A 16365-nucleotide genomic window follows, 5' to 3' on the forward strand; every position below is an offset into this window, starting at 1 on the left:
TTTACGTTACTTATGTAATCTTATTATCTGTTTTAACTATGCTTCCACTTGAGCTGCGAAGCCCAACTATACTACGCTGAACTAATGCTGTACTGTACTTGGCTTATTTGAAGCTCTGTTTTACCTACAGGATATATTATGTACATCATTATATTTCTAGGCAGCACGGTGGTCGACTAGTTATCACATCCGTCTCACAGTTCAGAGGTTGCGAGTTAAAATCCAGGCTCCGGCCTTCCTGTGTGGTGTTGCATGGGTTTTATGAGTTGGGTACTCTGGTTTCCTGCGACATTCCAAAAACACCCATGGTAAATTAATTGAAGACTCTACATTGTTCGTCTGTGAATGTAAGTGTGAATGGCTGTCTATTTATGTCCTGCTATTGGCTGACAACCAGTTCAGGTGTACCCTGCTTCTTGCCCAAAGTCTGCTGGGATAGGCTGCAGCACATCCAAAGCCCCAGGTGAGCATAAGCGGACAGAGAATTGATGGATGGATTTTATTTATATTGCTAGCTTTGAAACGGCCTTTACTGGTTCTGTCATTAGTTTATTAGAATTTAAGGTGTTTTACACTTCTGAAATACAGTGGAAAAACATTGATTTGATTTGATTTAAAAGTTAAAGTAACATTATATACTGTGCTTCCTTAGCTCTGCAAGTCAAACAACAAATTAAAATGGCCCATGTTGAATTGGCTTTACTGGAAAACGTTAGAGCACACTTACCTAAACCAAAGTGAGCAACGGGTTCCATCTCACACAAGTATCCGGATCCTCCGTCAATGATGCGCATATGTGCTCCACTCATCTTGGTGAAGACTGTGACCTTAGCACCTCGCGCAAACGAGCCAAACTGGGTCCGAGGGATGACTCGAAGCCATTTATTTGTTGAGCCCTGACAACCGTGGCGACAGGTTAGGATAATAACGTGCTGGGTGAGTTGATCATAAGTAAAACACTTGCACACCTGTGTGACTTTGTAGACAGAGATTGGTTGCGCTGAACTCTCTCCGTGTGCCAGCAGAAGCTCCAACTGCCCATCGCCATCTACATCAGTCACGGTGCCGCCTGTTGAAAAAGGCAAAAAGACAAACAACCTCGCTTTGGATGAACACGAAAACTCCTCTAATCAGACTGGAAGCTATTAGCACCAACATAAGGAAAATGTGTAGTCTGGTAATATGTTGTTTTGACCTGTTCCTCTGCCTTGAGGCTCTGCAGCATCTCCCACATGAAGCTCTTGGATTAAAGGGTCAGCATTAGCTCTTCTTGACACCCTACAGACAAATCATTTATAACTTGTCTCCACTTCTTCAGTTTCATACTGCATAAATGACATTTTTAATATATCAATTAGGGTCAGCATCGTGATATTATTGATATCAATCATAACTTAAAATAGCTACTTACTGTATGTATTAAATTGTTAAATGTTGGATGCCTCTTTTAATTGAACTTTTGGACTCACCTGAAGAGCCTGTTGGGGGCATTGCCTCTGTAGGCAATGTTGTTGAAAAACACTTCAAGCGTCATGTCATTGTCAAAGTCAGATGCTATAACCGTGCGAATCGGAGAGGGGGATGCAAATCCTGGAGTTGCGATATTCTGCAAGGAGGGTATTTGTCAGACTCAGTGCTTTTTACACTAGTCTGGTCTAGTGCACTGTCCTATGCTCCATACTTACCCTGAAATTTGAGTTGCTGCCCTGCAGGTAAAGCCTGTGGGGGCCGTTCCAGTTGCCGTAGACGATGTCTGTCTTTCCGTCACCATTGAAATCAGCCAGTGCTACCCCTCTACCGTGTTGGTGTGGGTCCTCCACACCTTGATGGGTCAACAAAGAGTTGAGCTATATAATTCATTCATCACATTTTTGCAAAGTGAACATTGGACTTAAATCCTGGAGGTGTCATTCATCCATCCATCCATCCATCCATCCATTTTCTTGCCTTTGTTTGGGTCACATGTGACCTGGTGTCTTTTCCAGTTGATTGGTTGGGCAGGAGAGGGGATTGTGTTTGGGGGTGGGGGTGAAACATCCTGGACTGGTCGTTACCCAATCGCAGGGCACATTCAGACAAACAACCTTTCACATTCCCACACCTACAATTTATAGTTTCCAATTAACTAACGTGCAAAATTTTGTGGGCGGGAGCTGGACTACCTGCAGAAATCCTAAGCAAGACTGGGAGAACATACTAACTTCCCACATGTTGACCACACTGACCAATGAGGTGTCTGTACGAAAATGAAATGAAGTTGCACCCAAAGGCCATCTTGCTTTCTGTCGTTCTCACCTGCCTGCCTGGCGATGTCAACAAAAGTCCCATCTCCATTGTTCTTGAACAGGAAGTTGGGTCCTCTTTCATTGTCACAGAAAACATCCGAGCTTGTATCACTGAGGATGGGTCCAACCACAACCCCGCGTCCACCTGAATCAAAATGCCACAGTCGATCAGAATGCCAAATTCAAAACATGACAAATTCATTTTCAAACCTGTGAGCTTGTTGACTCCGGCTGTGACAGCGACATCCGACAGGGCGATAACACCATTTGCCACATCACTGGCAGCCGCGTCCATCTCCAAGAGAGCGTGGGGTCCGACGTTGCCGCTGGCGTAGTTTGCCACGTAGACTGAGTAGCGACCTGTTCCCTAAAGGAACACTTGTGAGTGGCAGGTATGGTTCGAAAAGACGATCAGGTGAAAAGGTGGGATGTGGAGGGTTACTAACCTTTCTGTCAATGCATGCCACAGAACGTCCTGCCATGCGGTTAGCAACACCACGGCGCACATTGAGCTCATCACGGAGCAGATCCTCGAAGCGACCGTTACGAAACTTGAAGAGCTTGTCAAAGTAAGTGGCCCGTCCTGCAATAAGTGTCTATGGTCATTAAATATTCTGCATGCTGAAAAAAAGATATATTCATGATCGTTAATAATAGATGGCACGTGATCTAGCACATCTGCCTCAAAGTTGTGCGCTCCAATTAGCCCACCGTGCGGATTTTCAGCATGCATTCGTAGGGTTTTCTGAGGGTTCTCTGGCTTCCTCCCGCATTCCAAAGCCATGCATGATGGGTTCAAAGTATGATCCACAGGCCACATAGAGGCCACTGTGTTCTTTGATTAGGCCCACTGACCATTTAAATGTGGGTCTCAAACTTATGGGCCAGGGGCCATTTGCAGGACGATATTTTGTGGCCCCCTACTTGACATCAAAGTTTAATGTTAGTCTGGCCCCCTTTTTTTTTTTTTTTTTTTTTTTTTTTGCTGGGTCATTTTTGCCCAGGGCGTTTTATAGTTAATCAATCATCGACGACCATGATTCAGGCTCATGACAGCTTGCGGTGAAACGTAATTCTGAAGTGACCCCAAGTGGAAGGAAAAAAAATTCTGTCACCCAGTCACACTCATGTCTATTCAATTTATATATGGACGATCTGTCTGCTCAACTGAGAGCCTGCAGCACTGGCTGCATGGTCGGAGATACACTGGTGAACCACCTTATGTATGCAGATGACCTGGTGGTCCTCAGCCCTAGTAGTGCAGGTTTACAGCAACTCATGACATAATATTCAATGCTTGCAAAAGCGCTGTTTTAATATGTAGAACAAAGGAGGACGAATGCCTTAGCTTTCCCAGGTTCAAGTTGTCTGGAAATAGCCTTGAGGTCTGTAATAGAATAAAATATCTTGGTCATTGTGTTACTGATCGAATGTCTGATGATGATGATATCTATAAACAGTGTCAAAAATTGTATGCTCAAGCTAACACTATTGCCCGTAAATTCATGCCATTGTTCTATTGCAGTGAAAGTGTCTTTGTTCAAGACATATTGCACACCACTGTACACTGCTCACCTATGGTCATCTTATAAGAGGAATAGTATTCAAAGGCTTCAAGTTGCAAATAATGATGCAATGAGAATAATCCTTAAAAAACCCAGAGGGGGCAGTGCTAGTCAGATGTTTCTCACTGTTGGAGTGAGGACCTTTAAAGCACTTTTAAGACATTCAATGTTTAAATTCATGCAAAGGCTGGATGCATCGGTGAACAGCATTATAGTGGCTCTCTCAAGCCCCTGTGTGAGCAGTTCGCGATACACATCCAGACTAAGGGTCCACTGGCTGAAATGTCTGTGTACGTTTACTGTGGGCTAAATAATGTATTTATTTTTCTATTTTTTTTGTTTTTTATTGTCTTTTATCTAAACTCCTCTGTGTTGTTTTATGGACCTGAGTCTGATAGTAAAGTTTGCTGACATGTCTGTGTACATTTACTGTGGGCTAAATCATGTATTTATTTTTCTATTTTTATGTTTTTTATTGTCTTTTGTGTAAACTCCTGTGTGTTGTTTTATGGACCTGAGTCTGATCATAAAGTTTGAATTGAAATGAATAATATTTTATAAGTACAATAAACAATTTTACATACAATACATACGCATTTCACTATTTTTTGTACCTCATCTACGAATGACATGTCTCATCTGTCTGTTTTTTAAAAATATGGCCCTTGAGCACAAAAGTTTGCCCACTGTCCTAAATTTTTTATCGTTGTCAATGCTTGTGGATGTGCCCGGCAATTGGCTGGCGACCAGTCCTGGGTGTAAGCCGCTTCGTGCCCAAGAGTCAGCAGGAATAGGCTCCAGCTCAATTCCTACACTAATGAGGATGAGGCGCTATAGGAAATGAATGGATGAGTGATTCATAATTACCAGAGTAGGCATTATTTGTGTTGAGGAAGTAGATTTCCTCCCGTCCATCTCCATCCACATCACAGGCTGTGACCCCAATAGCGTTCCCAGCTACATCCCTCAGAGCGTAGTAAGGTGAGGTACTGTCATCGACAGCAATGTTTACCATCTTATTTTGAGTGCGGTCATATTTCAAAACCAGGTTCGGCCCGTTGTATCTAATGGTAGAATGAAAAAAGTGAACAATACAGACACAGACACACTGTCATTATTCACCAGTCAGCCTTTCAGCTTCAAATCCCTTTCACTCACCCAGCCACCACTACTTCAAGATCACCATCACCATCCACGTCTGTTACTGCCATCCCATAGTTGAGCTGTGTTGGATTGTGCAGACTGTCAGAAGGAAGGATGGTCTGTGTAACTTCCTGGAACATTGGTTCACTATTCTGAGAGTGGGATTGCTCCAAGAGTCCGATCAGAAGGACCAACAATCCCGTAGCCCGCATTTCTGAATTCTGGTGATATAAAGAGATATGGATGGTTATTTTTATAAAAGATATATTTTCCATCCATTTATCTAACGCTTATCCAAGGTCGGGTCGCGGAGGCAGCAGCAAAGCCCAGACTTTCCTCTCCCCAGCGAAGTCTTCCAACTGTTCCGGAGGGACCCCAAGACGTTTCCCAGGCCAGCCGGGAGACATAGCCTGTCCAGCGTGTCCTGGGTCGTCCCGGGGCCTCCTGTCATTGGAATATGCACAGAACACCTCAGCAGGGAGGCATCTTAATTCAGATGCCCGAGCCACCTCATCTGGCTCCTCTCAATGCGAAGGAGCAGCGGCTCGACTCTGAGTTCCTCCTGGATGACCGAGCTTCTCACCCTATCTCTAAGGGAGAGCCCGGACACCCTGCAGAGCGAACTCATTTCGACCGCTTGTAGTGGATAAAGAAGATCGAAGGCTGGGTACAGTATGGCCCGTTTGCCACATGCGCCCTGCTCTGTTCTTTAGCACGGCCATTGTTAAGAGTCTTATTTGTTGTCTTCTTTTGAAATAAATGCTTCCAATGCCATCAGCTGCTGGGGTTTTAATGACTGTGTGATTCTGGTCATTTAAAGCTCAGTTTAATGCTGATTGAAACAAGCTATCGTTTCTCCCACACGCCATTTTGAATGTTATGAGGCTAGACTTCCGCTGCCAAAGAGTGACGTTCTCACGAAGGATACGTCACAGCAAGTAAACCATGTTGACTGGACAGTTAGTTTTGATGAGCCATGGTGAGGAACTTTCTTCCGCTTTCTTAGTGGGTGTGGTAACCACGTCTAGGACGCTTAATGTAAACAAGCTTCACGTCACTTGATGTCATAAAACTACAATCAATCGTCAAAGTGTATTGAATATCTCTCTTTATGTCAACTTCAAGTGCTCGCTGCAAATATTAGAACAATCGGCCCCAATATTTTTAACTTTATGAGCATAATGTCTTCCTCGCCAAAGGCGCTCACTACAACTTGTTGACAAAAATGCTTACTGTCCATAAAATCCAAAATATTGCAGCTATCCATCTAATAATTTCAGAGATTGACAAATGCTAAAGTGCCGTGTCTCCCACACACATAAGAACAACATCAGATGTTATTGTGGCAGTTGGCACCCAGCGAATCTTCTCAGTTTGTTTGTCGCAATGCAAATATATATAGAAAACAGTACTTGGATGTGATAGAAGATATATATTTTTTGTATGTTACTGAAATTCATAGTGGGTTTTTAAAATGAATGAACATTGAGAAATCAAAACATTCTACACACTGTACCTTTAATGTCCCTGACTCTAAACTTACTGTAGTAGTAACACAAGAAAAATAAAATATCCGGACATGAACACAACATGACATTATCAACAATAATTAACACATGAATTAACATTTTCCATTTTGTCACATTTAAGTAACACGTTAGCAATATTTACCCAAAATAATGTACTAATTTACAATATAAAATGACCCATTATGACTTAATTAACAAACTATGAATGATCAAATCTAAGGGTTGAAAAGCAACACTTACAACTTGAATCACGTTTTTCCTAAAGCAACAGTACCGTTACTACAGATACATTTGCATGTTTGACTATGCATTCAATAAAATAAAAACAAAAACGGCACATACATACCTATTGCCTTACCTCTCAGTTCTCTCCGTGAGTGGAAATGAATGAGGACATGTCCAGATTTTCTGCAGCGACGATGTTGAGAGCTACACAACTCGGTTGCACAAGCTTTATGAAACAGTAGAACGTATGGAACGTTTTAACCAATCAAATTTCAGGATATTGTCCAATGCCTGCCGAGGCACTCGGAGTGTAAATCAGAAACATAACGGAAATTCTCAGGAAGGAATAGTTTATTACACATCACGTTGATGAATTATAGTACAGGACATGTTTTTTATTTGTATTTTTTTAAGTGTTTACAATAAAACACAGATTTGAAACTACATCGCCTTCCAACCCATTCTGCGTTTCATAACGGGTTGCGGGAACTCTACTTCCCACAATCCTTTGTGTTCTGAAGCCTGCCTTCGTCAGTCCTGCGACAAAATCTTACGCTAATCAAAACACGGGTAGGTTTTAATTGACATCTTTCAGCCTTCTCCATGCATGCAAATGTGAAGTACTGTATAGAACAGAATGTTTACGTGGTGAAATTTAATTCGTGTCCTTTTCATTGTAACCTCGATGAACGGGAAATTAGCTTGCAGTGTTAGTCTAGTACTGCGCACATTAGCACACGGTGATCAATGGTAGCCATGGCCAGGGTTTTGAACGGGACAGAGTAATCGGTATTGTATTTAATTGTGATATTGTTAGTACCCCTGCCAACCCGTGTCGTTTTGTTCTAGATACACTGACAAAACTAGAATGGAAACGGAACAACCAAAGAGCGACAGTGCTTCAGTCACACCTACTACGTCTCAGCCCAAGAAGCCAAACCAGGCTCTTTATGTGCCAAAGAAACGACTCAACGCATCGAAAGACAAACCTCACACCGAGGGTGAGGTAAAACCAAGACCCAGGCCTCGCTACACGGACAAGGCTCGAAAGAACGCCAAAAACAAGAAAGACAGTGCAGTAAGAGCACGAGATGAGCACGAGCCTGTAGGGGTTGCTGGAGCTGAGATGCAGACTGCTCATGGTCACACTCCTGCTGTAGAGGTTGAGCGGCTACAAGGGCCCGAGGTAAAGACCAATGGACAGCTCGACTTGACTGATGTTACCGATGCATCATGTCATGAGGAAAAGGAACAAGAGGACAGTTGGGACACCTTATTTAACGATGATGGAGATTGTCTCAATCAGCGTCTGCTTCAAGAGGTTGGTAGGCCTTTAACTAAAGTGAATAGAATCAAAACAAATTGTGGTGAAATTCCTCTAAAATGTTGCTTTAGGACGGTCGACTGTGGTGCAGTGAACCCAGTGAAGAGTGACCATATAAAAATTAGTTAAAAAATATTTTTAAAAAGTTTTACTACTTCCATATACAGTACTGGTACTATGAGTCCACTTAACACTTTTTAAAGCAGGGTAAACAACCTTTTTCAGACTGAGAGCGGTACTTTAGGGTTCCCAGTTTAATACACACTTCTGAAAAACAAATGTACTCATATTAGATTTAACAATATATTATTAATAGTTAATTATAGTCATCTATGTGAAGGCTCATGTTAATGATTTCGCAAGAGAGATTGAATCATTTTATCACAAGTTTAATTTAATTTCTTAAGCTATTTTTTAGAAATGGTGCAGGGGTCACTCATGTGGTCCTTGATGGCAACCTGGTGCCTGTGTGTGCATGGGTATGTGTTGGCGAATATTCCCACCAGTACTTTTGGGGTATACAGTATATGCTAAAAAAAAATATAAACACACCAGGCTTAATGCTGAGACCAATTTGGGTGCCCAGGCAACCTAATTTCTCAATGGTACTTCTAAAAAAATAAAATAAGTTGTTGCACCTGAGCGACCAGCCTTTCAACGAGTGGGGGAAGAAGCAATGAGCGACTCCCTATACATTTGTACCAAATGTTTATTGATTTGATTTGATTTGATTTGCTTAAGTGCATTTTTTTGTGAACGGAGCTTGAGTCTGTTATATATTTTTTAATTTATTCTGGATATTTTATTTATTGTTCTACATGCCAGTGTTCAATATTCTTGAGAAGAAAAAGTTATTTGCTCTTAAAAAAGGATATACTCGATTTAAGATGCTGTATCATGATAGAAAAAATGTGTTAGAGGGACAGGCCTATGTGAATGACTTACAGACATCAAATTTAGAGCGGAAATAATTGGAATAAAAGACGATAAGAATGATTGACTTCTTAAATGTGAACTTCTTAATTTCTTAAATGTTAGGTTAAGGCCCGATATATTCAAAAGTATTAACCATAACTCTGACATAGCACTTCAACCATCAGTATCTTTGAATAATTATATTGTGGAATTGTGATTCAAATAAAGAATTTACTGATGACCACATTTTAAATTAATTATTTACCAGTCAATATTGCCTTAAAACAAAAGACACCCAGCAATTTTGTTTAAAAACAAAAGAATGAACAACAATCACTCCTCTACTGTTGTTACTAAACTAAATTGGACAATGAAACCACAAATATTTAAATACAATATTTTAGAAGCATATAGACAGGAGCAATACTTAGGTTTTATTTGAATAGGAATACAGGATGATAAAGGAAATTCAAATGAAATAGTTGTCATCGTCACCTTTTGATTCCTCTTTCCTTATCCTCTTTTCTCTAGCTGTCATTGAGTGAAGGTGGAAAGAAGAAGTCAATCCAGGAGGCCAGATTTGATTATTACAACATGCACCAGTCTGATGATGATGATGTCATGGACCAGAGTGAGGAAGACCTCTCTCACATCATTGAGATCTACGATATTTCCCCCGAGTTTAAAACAGAGGATCTTATCAAGTTATTTCAGGGATACCAGTATGTAAATTACACATCATTTACACTCTGTCCTCACTACATTGGCTACACTTGCATGATGTAATCCAGTATGAGTGGTGAATGGAAAAAAAAATCCTTAATAAAGACAAAGCACTGTCAGTGAGGTCATAATTTAAGGAAATGGATCAAACTGAGAGCTTTTACGCTTCTCACTAACATCAGAACCAAAATATTAGAAACACTTCTCATTGCTGCAGCCTCACTTCTGTAAGTTAGTATAATGATAAACATATGTACAAAACTCTTCTGCCAGTGTGAAAAAAATACTAAACATTATTTTCTTCATTGATGTCCTGTGAAGCTGAAGTTAATCGGGAAAAAAAATGCTGGGGAATTTTGCACTCACTATACACTGACCAACAGTGCTTTGGATCAGACATTGACTTAAAGTATGTGCTTTTTTAAAAGAATGTTGTCCTTTTTTCCATGTTGCCTTTTTTTCTTCACACACTTTTGTTCAATGTCTCTTCAGACAGAGAGGCTTCGATATCAAGTGGATTGATGACACACACGCTCTAGGTCTCTTTTCAAGCCCAACTGTAGGTAAGTAAAGTAGTTCAGGGGAAACCACTTAACAGGAGATATCAAATTCAAAATATTGGGGCAATCGTTGAAATAATTTTCGAGGTTGAGGTGGACATAAGTATAGATGTCCACATGGATTTTGGTGACGATTGTTTGCAGTTTTCAGACATTAGGCCTAGTTTGACTGTTCCTTCTTGTCTTCCCCTTAGAGATGCCGGGAAATAAGCACTAGAGGGAGCCTCGCCACCTTCAACCGGCGGGAATCCCTTGCTTTATTTGGCTGTAATAAATTTATCATAACTCGTTAAATTCTTTGCCGATTTTGAAACGGATAGGTTTGTTAGAAACATTGGACGTGCAGTTATGATACCAGACGTGGATAATTGGGGCTTTCATAACGTGCTACATTAATGTTTACAGTCAAGTGATTCTGTGGTATAAAGATGCCACAGTACTGTCTAATACGGCTTCAGGGTCTCGGCTCTTAGTTGGGAATACAAATAGTCACATGGGATGTTCATTTTTCCCCAGATGTTTTTTTGAGGGGTTAAGATCAGGGGATGGCGTTCATATTTGTCAACTGTGGACCTGTGAAGCCCTTTGAGACTCTCTTGTGATAAAGGGCTATATAAATAAATTTGTCTTAACTTTGACGTGTATCTGCAAGGGGAGCCGCAGCCTATCGAAGAGACACCATATATTGACTACCACCAATTGATGTTGTCGTCAGACTGCACCACGTTTCGAAATCAACATCATTACAATTACAAAGTGGCAGCACTCATCAAAATCGGTCAAATGGTGCTATTTCAGGCATCTTATTGCCTTGTAACAGTGTCGTTTGAAATTTCGTCTATCAATTAGTCAATCAAACTTTCTTTTTCAATAATATGCTATACAGTGAAATATTTACTTTTGTATTGATATTATTGCATTTTAAAAGTTGTGGAAGATGTTAGATATGATGTAATATAATATCCGTATACATGTGGGTCTCTTGCACCTAACTGGAGACTATTTTTCAACTTATTATTTCGTTTAAAGTCACAATTTTATAAGTAATATATATTACTATATATGGTTCACATCTCCAGTTACACTATGTAGCCACAATAACTAAACAATAATTATTAAATATTTGAAAGTGCCATCTCTCATACTGTATACGACAGTCATTCATACCTGAACTGTCCGGGAGCCTGTCATCAAAATTTTCAACCACTAGATCCTGGTCCAGTCTGGTCACCATGGCAATAAGAGATGCTGTTTGTGTTGTTTCCAGGCAGAATAATGTAAATGTGTTGTTTTTAGGTATAATACTCCATATTGTTGCTATAAATCTTTATAGCAACAATATAAAATAAGATTTTTTTTTTTTTTTTTTTTTTTTTTTTTAGCTCATGAGGCACTAAGATCCAAACATCCACTGATGAAGGTGCGACCACTCGCTAAATCCTCTTCAGAGACAAAGGCCGCAGCTCGAAGCTTCTCTGGTAGGTTTAGCATAGTCTATGATTTGTATTGGTTTTCTTCTGTTACGGAAGACACGTTTCGTCCTCCCATCTTCAGAGTCCCCCCTGTCTGCTAAGGAGAGACCTCAGACCAGCGCAGCTTTGGCTCGCAGGCTTGTGATCGGTGCCCTCGGTGTGAAAAGCAACGTAACAAAGGAGCAGCGGGAGGCAGAGAAGAGGAAGCTCCAGGAAGCCAGAGGTAGATAAAAAAGAAATCTAGTACAGTGGACTCACGTATATTCATAGTTTGAATTCACCTAGTCGCTGGGAACATACCCCCTGTTATTTGTAGAAAACGAAAAGAAAAAAAAAATCACGATTCCCCGCTTAGTCACGTTTTCATCATGCAACAATTCTCACAGGCATAAATTCTCTCGGAACGCAAGCAATTCTAAATTTGGACTTTTGGAAATATAAAAAAAAAAGAACTAACATAGAAGTGTTTGTATGCCCGTAATGGGAAATAAAACCTGTTTAAAACTGATTGCTTGGAAATCCACGATTTAGCTAGGAGACACTCTTTCTGTGTAGGTAGCCCACCAGAGGGTGACAATTTTCCTAACTTTGTCAAGTCACAAACAAAACCAAAAAAAAACTGGACCAACTGAATTTGTGCATCATGCATCAACATGATTTTACCACAAGTGGGAGCTCTTGTCCCACTTAGGAAATCCAGTGCAGGGTGGCTTGCAGCTTGGGGCAAAATGAAGTTGCTCTGTCCACTGCTATGTGGCTCAAAGCAAGTCTATAATCAGTGCAGCAGCCTTTCCCTTTACAGAGGGAACATAAGTATATAGGCACAATAAACCACAAGTGGCTGTCCACTAAACTGCCAGCCAGGAAGGCAAAAAAAGATCCTTTGTCCTTAGTATGCATGTCCTGCCGTGCTCTTTAGGAGCCAGTGCTGAAGTGCATCATGTCCTGAACATTTTGTCCCCAGCCTTGCTGCCACGTGTCATTGTGTCCACGGTCATACAGTATTTATGGTCTTGCTCAAATCTATGTGTGGCACAAGCAGCCATGCAAATTTGGTTTTACAAACCATGCCAGTGTGAAAGGTCTTTCACTCTAGATAAGTCTAATTGTCTCTGTGATTTATCCTCCAGAACAAAGGCGCCTGGCAGCCAAACAGAGGGAAGATGCTTGGGAGGGAAGGTGATTGGAGAGAAAACTCCACCGCTTTGATTCGCTTGACTCCTTTCAGGCCACGCCTGGAGACTTGGAGGAGTCCCACCATTATCCAAGTGTGCAGTGTTACATCACTCAAGTTTGTAGACTCATCATGTTTTTTTTTCATGCTGGGGCGGATGTTCCCCTGAGGTTGCCTTACCTCAACATTCGCCTGTACTCAACTCTTTGGGTTTTTCAAAGGCTCATTAATTCACTGAAAGCTATAAGCAACTATGTGTGTCAAGCCTCCACTGATGTTTTTCTGTAATGAAACGTTTTGTCACATGCACTTGCAATTTGATGATCCACACAAGGACGTAAAGTTATAAACCTTTACTGTCAGGCCAGACTAGTACAATTGTAAATAAATTCTTTTAAGAAGTATTGTTTTCATAAAGTAAGTTGCAGTAAATGTTACAGCTGCACGATATTGGAAAAACATGTGATATGGATATTGACTATAGCGCTGTTGATATTATTGCAATATTTAACATGTCCCCAAAGAAATAACATTTTTACTATCTAATGAAAGAGTTACATTTTTTTTTTCACGCGGCAAAATAAGCAAACTCAATGTGTTCTTAGCTAATTCATTTTAATTCCCCTAGATCAGGGGTTGGCAACCCGCAGCTCTGGAGCCGCGTGCGGCTCTTTCATCCTTATGTTGTGGCTTGGGAAAATTAATTATAAGTGTCCGATTGATGTGTATGTCATTTGTCTCAAAAATGTGTATCATGTCTTCTTATTAAGTCAATGTTTTTGGCCACTGTCATATGTGGTCCTAGATTGGATACCTATCGGATTTATTGCGACTGCAGTCTGAACCGCCAGGTCGTATATATCCGACATTGACGTCATCCGGAGCCCAAAATGTGCTCACCGTGGGCGGAGGGAGAATGCTGGCAGCAGGGAGATCGAATCTGCAAAGTTGTTTTGAGTAACAGTATCGACTTTATATTTGACTTTAATTTAATCCCACTTGAAACATGAAGCATAAAGTAGACATTTATGGTGATAGTAGTAATTCACGGTTCAGATCGGTTAATTTTTTTACCTGCGGTTATTACGTGACGTCATCTTTAGTGACATTCCCATGAAATAAGATCGAAAAACCTCGCCTCATCATTTGCCTCAAATACTGTATTTCTACCTCCTAGGAATCGCTCCACTGTGGAAATACCCCGATACGCTGGAACACATTTACTTCTAGAAGTGATCTTCTGTGCATACGGGTCACTTTAGGACGCATGTTCACACACAAAAGACAGAGGTCGCATTTATAATGACAAAAAAAAATGTCATTTTTTTTTCCAAAATATCCAAATTGAGCATTAAGACCTGCGGTGTGAACCTAGCCTTTAACTTCTTTTTCCTTCAGACCTTGTGCAATTTCGGTTATCAGCATTCGCCTTCTTCTAAGATGTTTGACAGCACTTGACGTGTCAGCAGGCAGCCGGCATGCGCGGAAAGACCAGTGAGACAAAACTGCACAATATCTGAGCAAAGTATTTGATTTGTGTTTGTTCGTTTGTTTAATTGTAGTTGTAAATTGTAAGATTATTGTGATCTCAAAAAAAATTACAATAAAATTCGATATATTCTTTGTATTATTTTTCGTCGCTCAAAATTCGTCACACTCTCCGACAGCCCGCCATAACGCCGTATATTTAGCAAGACTTTCGACCCCAGGTAGGCCAAGTATGGAGAAATCTAAGAAAAGAAAAATATCGGAAGAAAATAGAACATTTAATGATGCCTGGACAGGGCAGATTCATTTGCATTTACCTCTGATGATAGCGGGTTACCAGTATGCCTAATTAGTGGTGTAAAACTGGCCAACAATAAACGGTTAAATGAAGGAAGACATTTCCAAGATTAATACACAGCCTTTGCTGAAAAATATCCGGAGAGAGAAGAGAGGAAAAAAAAGCTGTTGTCTAAAGATGTATATATAGAGACTAACATCTTCATTTCAGATGTCAAAAAGTGTTTGCGGCTCCCATTGTTTTGTTTTCCGTGGAAACCGAGTCGTAATGGCTCTTTGAATGTTAAAGGTTGCCGACCCCTGCCCGAGATAATGTCCAACTATTGGGTGGTAATGCATATTGAAGTTTGCATCTGACTGGTCAAATTCAGGTGAAAGCATACAATTCCATAAGATTAATGATTGCACGTCTTTGCGATATGTATATTGCATAAGCAATATCGATATTTTTTCGATATATTGTGCATCCCTAGTAAATGTATCGCTTTTCAAAAGTATGTCAGATTTCTTATGTGATAACAAGTGGCCCTTATCACTGTCAAATTCAGGGTATAGGTGTCATTGTCCAGTAGTGTAAATACTGTGCGATGTTTTCTCTCTTGGCTTGTCTCCCCTGTGGTTCAAATGCTATACAGTATATTTTTAGTTTAAAATGAGGGAGCAATCATGTTATGTATGTAATATCTTGTATAAGGAACCTCCCATTGACTCATGGGAGTCACTTGAGGTGAACATTTTCTGGAACATGATTATTTGAACTGAGGACTCTGTATCTGACAGACTTGTAGAAATATAATGAAGGGAATAAAAACCATGACCGCTTTTGATTTCATGAAACGTGGATCTCTGATTCAATAGCCATTGAGCACGTTTGGATGTGGGGATGTGTTTGTTCATGAAAAGTAATTAATATGGAGTTTAAGGTGTTTCATGAGGGAGAAAGTAAAAAAAAAAATAATTTCTGTAAATCAAGTTCTTCAGATTCAGGGTAACGTTGCAGGCAGCTGGCTCGTTTGAGGTCGGGGCCAGCTGACCACATGCCGTGTGCACAGCTTTTCAAATGACTCATCCACCATTAATCAAGCCACTTTCTGCAAAATAGAAGAATGAGAAGCTCACGTGTCGCTTATTTTCACTTCAAAATAACTTTCAAAAAGTAATTTCATTTTTTTCTAACATTTGTGAAGCAAAATGCAATGAGTCAGTCAGTTAAAACTGTAGCGCTGCAAGGCTAAACATTCACTTGTCTTGCTATTGAATGCATGATGCTGGCTTGCAGAGTGAATGTCACACTGTATGTGTCACAATGCTCATTGTACACTTAATGCTTTTTCACGTCAACTCAACACTTGCACATTCACTTTTTGTCTTCTCAGCACAGTGTTGTTCCCAAAGTGAAGGAGAAAAACATTTTTTGTAAGCTAAGTACAGTCTGCTCAATGAGACGGCACAATAGCTAAATATAAGACTCGACACATGGCACACTGCCGTTTATTTCAGCTGAGCTAACTGTTTTGAAAGTTATGGCCTGAATGGAGGAAAAAAGGCTTTAGAGAGTTACGAGTGAATAATGCATTACCTTTTGTTTTATCGGTTCTTGCTCAGTTTCAACGAACAGGAATCTAGATGTTATACACAGGTGCATATAATGCTTAGAAAAAAAAA

The 16365-nt window shown here is 40.4% G+C and overlaps 2 protein-coding genes across 3 annotated transcripts in view; one reads left to right on the forward strand and one right to left on the reverse strand.

The window, feature by feature from the left end:
- Positions 1–8000, reverse strand: part of crtac1a (cartilage acidic protein 1a) — a 9566-nt gene extending 1566 nt beyond the window's left edge. The window contains exons 1-12 of one of the 2 annotated variants that reach the window (XM_086032366.1): positions 7851–8000; positions 6881–6973; positions 5009–5214; positions 4718–4914; positions 2732–2868; positions 2496–2652; positions 2296–2430; positions 1686–1822; positions 1470–1606; positions 1196–1278; positions 969–1069; positions 728–896 (exon numbers count right to left, since the gene is read on the reverse strand). In XM_086032366.1, the coding sequence (XP_085888492.1) occupies positions 728–896; positions 969–1069; positions 1196–1278; positions 1470–1606; positions 1686–1822; positions 2296–2430; positions 2496–2652; positions 2732–2868; positions 4718–4914; positions 5009–5205 (1450 nt within the window). In that variant the 5' untranslated portion in view covers positions 5206–5214; positions 6881–6973; positions 7851–8000. Of the gene's footprint in view, positions 1–727; positions 897–968; positions 1070–1195; positions 1279–1469; positions 1607–1685; positions 1823–2295; positions 2431–2495; positions 2653–2731; positions 2869–4717; positions 4915–5008; positions 5215–6868; positions 6974–7850 lie in introns of both variants that reach the window. The other variant, XM_086032367.1, reaches the window with a different exon arrangement.
- Positions 7186–15537, forward strand: r3hcc1l (R3H domain and coiled-coil containing 1-like). The gene is made up of 7 exons (XM_086032373.1): positions 7186–7317; positions 7597–8068; positions 9518–9708; positions 10202–10272; positions 11652–11747; positions 11824–11964; positions 12872–15537. The coding sequence occupies exons 2-7, from the start codon at positions 7616–7618 to the stop codon at positions 12922–12924; spliced, it is 1005 nt and encodes a 334-aa protein (XP_085888499.1). The 5' UTR covers positions 7186–7317; positions 7597–7615; the 3' UTR covers positions 12925–15537.
- The last annotated feature ends 828 nt before the right edge of the window (positions 15538–16365 follow it).

Source organism: Filicampus tigris, chromosome 6 (genome assembly GCF_054856515.1).
Source record: "Filicampus tigris isolate MCC_2025a chromosome 6, RoL_Ftig_1.0, whole genome shotgun sequence".
Lineage (NCBI taxonomy): Eukaryota > Metazoa > Chordata > Actinopteri > Syngnathiformes > Syngnathidae > Filicampus > Filicampus tigris.

Coding starts and splice junctions, on each gene's coding strand:
- r3hcc1l (XM_086032373.1), top strand. CDS start 7,616: ATGGAAACGGAACAACCAAAGAGCGACAGTGCTTCAGTCACACCTACT. Junction 9,709..10,201: donor AAGTTATTTCAGGGATACCA/GTATGTAAATTA, acceptor ATGTCTCTTCAG/ACAGAGAGGCTTCGATATCA. Junction 11,965..12,871: donor GAAGCTCCAGGAAGCCAGAG/GTAGATAAAAAA, acceptor TTTATCCTCCAG/AACAAAGGCGCCTGGCAGCC.